The following is a 4,166-nucleotide window of genomic DNA, read 5'->3' as shown; positions in this document are numbered from 1 at the left end:
AACATGGCAAGGAGTCAGCCAATAAATTAATCCTCCTCCTTCCTGAAGGATGTTCCAAGACACAGTGAGTCTACAGGCTTTCCAAAGATGTGTCAAATGACTAGCAACCAGCTGGGTTTTCTTACTTTCCACACTTCGTGACACGTTCCTAAGTTTTTTATTATATCATCATTTTTCTTTATAGAGGTATAAGATCTCTTACACAAAGAATAGTTGTGATTAAAATGTTGGTAATACAGGATACAACTTTTACATAACGGTGAGGAAGTTGAGGGTGAGAAATGAGGTAAAGTAGGGCCTATGAGCCTACCAAAGGCAGAGCCTGGCTTATCTCTAGGTGGTGTTAATCCAAGCCTGCAGTTTCTGTTACAGCACAACTGTGTTCCTCTCTATTCTATATAGGGTGTGCACAATGTAGTATCATATAAAGCAATAGCAGCAGACTTTGTCTGCAAAGGGCCAGATAATGTCTTTGGTTGTTGGAACTATTCAACTCTGCCTTTTTGGTACAAAAGCAGCCATAGACTATTCATAAACATAGCTATGTTCAGGACCCACTACATTGTATGTAGGGCCCAGTACAGTATCAAGACTTGTGGCTCTGTGTTTAAAAATTAAGAATTTAAAAAAGTCTATAATGGCCCATTAAACTAAATATGGGGCCCTAAGTGTGGTTCCTCAGTGACTGCAGGTTGCATGCTCATGAGGTCAGCCTTGGCTGTATTTCCAGTAAAATTTTACTTAAACAGGTGATGGCTGGGTCTGGCCCATGGGCCAGTTTGCTGATGTCAGCTATAAAGAATGACATAGTAGCATGTATCTTTGCTTGACCCAAGAGGGTTGTGAGTGGGTGCATGCTATGGATTTACCTATTCAGCCATCCTTGAACTTCTCCATATCTAGGCTGAAAGTCCATATACTGATACTTGATCTAGGATTGTCCCTTGGAGAGGGGTGGCCCTGGCCCCAGAAGCTAACAGGTCAGTAACAATGGGTTCTGACCTAAGCACTTCTCATGCTGTTCCTTCCCATTTACCTCTGGGAAGACAAAACAGGCCTTTTTGTTTGTTTTTTTTTTAACTCCAGTTAACTTTGTATTGACTCTTCCTGTTAGTGTCCTTGACTTCTGAAACACTTTCAAAGACCACCTTGGAAATAAACACAGGGATCCTTTCAGAAGCCTGTCAGCCTTTGATTAGCTCTTGTTGACTTTCTAAGAACATGTCTTATCACTTCTCTTGAGTTTTCAGGGAGGCCTTTGTAGTGTGTGGTGTGTGTATATATATATATATATATATATATATATATATATATATATATATATTTTTTTTTTTTTTTTTTTTTTTTTTTTTTTTTTTTTTGTATGTGCTTTGCTTCCCCAAATCAGAACTAGTCTCCTGGTGAGTTCCTGGACTTGGCCTGCTGGTTTCCATCACAGCCTGCTTTGGTCTCTCTCACTGGCCTAATGACTCAGGAGCCTCAGCCTTTTCGGGTACTGATGCTTTTCCAGGTAGTTACAGAATTAAAACAAAACAAAAAAACTCCATGGTACCATTAGAAGGAGTGCTACCTAGAGAAAGGATTTGGTCTGTATAATTGGAATAGACACCTGACTCTTCCTGTTCCTTCTCTTTGGGATTTGTTTTTACATTTGAAGCCGAAAATGGATTCATATGATGTGAGAACAATGAACTGAGCAATTATGCATTCTACAAGAAGCTCCAAATTCCCGTGACCCCTAGGTGGCTTAGTCAGTTAAGTGTCGACTCTTGGTTTCGGCTCAGGTCACGATCTTGCGGTTTCGTTGAGTTCAAGCTCCGTATTGGGCTCTACACTGAAAGTGTGGAGTCTGCTTGGGATTCTTTTTCCACCTCTCTCTGCCCCTCCCCCATTCATGCTATCTTTGTCTCAAATGTAAAAAAAAAAAAAAAAAAAAAAAACCCTAAAAACTCCAATTTCCCTTATACAAAGTACTTAGCTGTAACAAAGAGATCATCTCTGGCCTGGGTGGGTCTATGCCTCCCTGCGAGAATGACCTCGGAGCTTGTCTTCTCCGAGCATGATTGTCTTAAAAACCAAACAGGTTAAATGTGGAATGTTGTAGCTGTCTTTGCTGCTGTGGGGGACTGTGCCTGTGAGTTGGCATGCAGGCCTCAGCCTAGGTGAGTAGAAAGATGGGTGAGAAACTGAGGCTGCGGCTCTGTGTCAAGGTAACTTCTACACAGCTTTTAGCCATTGTCTGGGGCAATGGTACTTGTGTCATGTAAATGAGACGTGAAGATAGCTGCTGGGCCTTTTTTTTTTTTAAATACTGTTTATTTAACTTCAAAAACATTCCAGCATTCTAAACATACAAAAAAATAACAACATTGCAAATTGTGTTTAGTACAGAAGGTTCTTGAACTCTCATTGATGCAGTGGCTCTTAGCTTTGCTGACAATGAAGGGTTCTACGGTTTGTTTCAAAACAGTTTAAAACTACCGCACTTACCTAAAAAAGATCCAAACACTTCTCATGCCAGCTGACCCCCCCCCCCCCCTTTTCCACAGCTAAGAATGCCAGCAGAATGCTAGGTCACTATATACAGAAACAAGACAACTTGAAGCTAAACAGATGCCCACTGCAGTGTCCACAGGCCCATCCTCACAGTGCATGCCCTGAGCTACAGCCCCTCCGAAAGTCATTTTCCTCACAGCCTCAAGCCACGCAAGGAGCATCAATCAAGATTTTGTCTCGGTGGTTCTGTCCTTTTTTTGTTTTTTTGTTTTTTTTTGTTTTTTGTTTTTTTTATTTACAAACTATAGATATGTACAGTTGAGAACTCAGGATTTCTAGCCAATAACCATAGAGTTAACACCACCTTACAAATTCAAAAAAGAAAATGCCAGAAACATCTTTAAATGCCTTGTCACACCAACAGCAAAGTGCACAGAGTGAGGAGAACACGAGAGCCTTTTCGTTTTAAAAATGTTTGGAGATATGTACAACTTTGATACAGTTTCAGGGTGCTCCAGACCCCCATGGCGGCTTCATGTAAACCACTGACAATTTCTAGAGCACTCTGAAGAGACTACAATATGACCATGACCCAATTGTGTAATTAAACCTAACGAGGGCAACAGACACGCCTCAAATAAGAGAGGTGTCAATGACGGCACTCCCTACTCTAAGGTATTCACAAGGAGGCAGATAAACAGTTTTTTTTTTTTTATTCATCCTCCTCCTCCTCTTCTTCCTCCTCATCTTCATCTTCCTCTTCCACCTTTTTCTGGGCAACTTTTGCAGGACCCTTTGCACCATCAAACTTTCCTTTAGACTTATAGTCAGCGACATCCTTCTCATACTTCTCCTTCAGCTTCGCTGCCTTGTTGTTGTAAGGCTGCTTTTCACTGTCACTTAAGTTACTCCACAACTTGCCCAGCTTCTTTGCCACGTCTCCAATGGAGATACCAGGGTTTGTAGATTTGATCCTGGGGTGGAATTCTGAACAGAACAGGAAGAATCCAGATGGTGGCCTTTTGGGGGCATTAGGGTTGTTCTTCTTGCCTCCCTTAGCTGGTCCATAATCCTTCATTTCCTGATCATAGCGCACTTTGTCTGCCTTTGTCATTTCATCAAATTTAGACTTCTCTTTCCCAGACATTGTCTTCGACCTCTCAGAGCACTTCTTGGAAAATTCTGCAAAATTGACAGGGACCTCTGGGTTTTTCTTACGTTCTTCTCTGCATGTCTGCACAAAGAAGGCATAAGCAGACATCTTGCCCTTTGGTTTCTTGGGATCACCTTTAGCCATCCTGACTGTATTGTTCGCTAGTCTGGGCAGCCTGCTGGGCCTTCTTCCAGTGAGTTGAAGATGAGTATCTGCTGCATTTCTTGTCCCGCGTCCTTCGATAAACTTTCCAGTTTAGTGTTTGGTGGAAGCCCATCGTGTCTCCCGGGTCTGATGGTCAACCCGAACCCATAACAACCACTGTGCTGGATGTCATGCTGTCCACCTTCAGATTCAGCATCAGACAGTGGTTCAAACCTTGGGATTTGAATCTGATGACTGGGTTCAAATCCTGGCTCTACCACTAACTTGCTGTATCCCACTGGGGAGATTATTTAACCTGTGTGCCCCAAATAATAATATTAGAGTACCTACCTGCTAGATTGTGAGGATAGAA

At 42.1% G+C, this 4,166-nt stretch overlaps 1 protein-coding gene across 1 annotated transcript; it reads right to left on the bottom strand.

The window, feature by feature from the left end:
* Positions 1 to 2,790: 2,790 nt before the first annotated feature.
* Positions 2,791 to 3,933, bottom strand: LOC123576690 (high mobility group protein B3-like). Its single transcript, XM_045437872.1, has one exon. The coding sequence runs from the start codon at positions 3,791 to 3,793 to the stop codon at positions 3,209 to 3,211; it is 585 nt and encodes a 194-aa protein (XP_045293828.1). The 5' UTR covers positions 3,794 to 3,933; the 3' UTR covers positions 2,791 to 3,208.
* Positions 3,934 to 4,166: the final 233 nt, after the last annotated feature.

Source organism: Leopardus geoffroyi, chromosome D2 (assembly GCF_018350155.1).
Source record: "Leopardus geoffroyi isolate Oge1 chromosome D2, O.geoffroyi_Oge1_pat1.0, whole genome shotgun sequence".
NCBI lineage: Eukaryota > Metazoa > Chordata > Mammalia > Carnivora > Felidae > Leopardus > Leopardus geoffroyi.
This window is presented reverse-complemented; position numbering and strand designations above follow the sequence as displayed.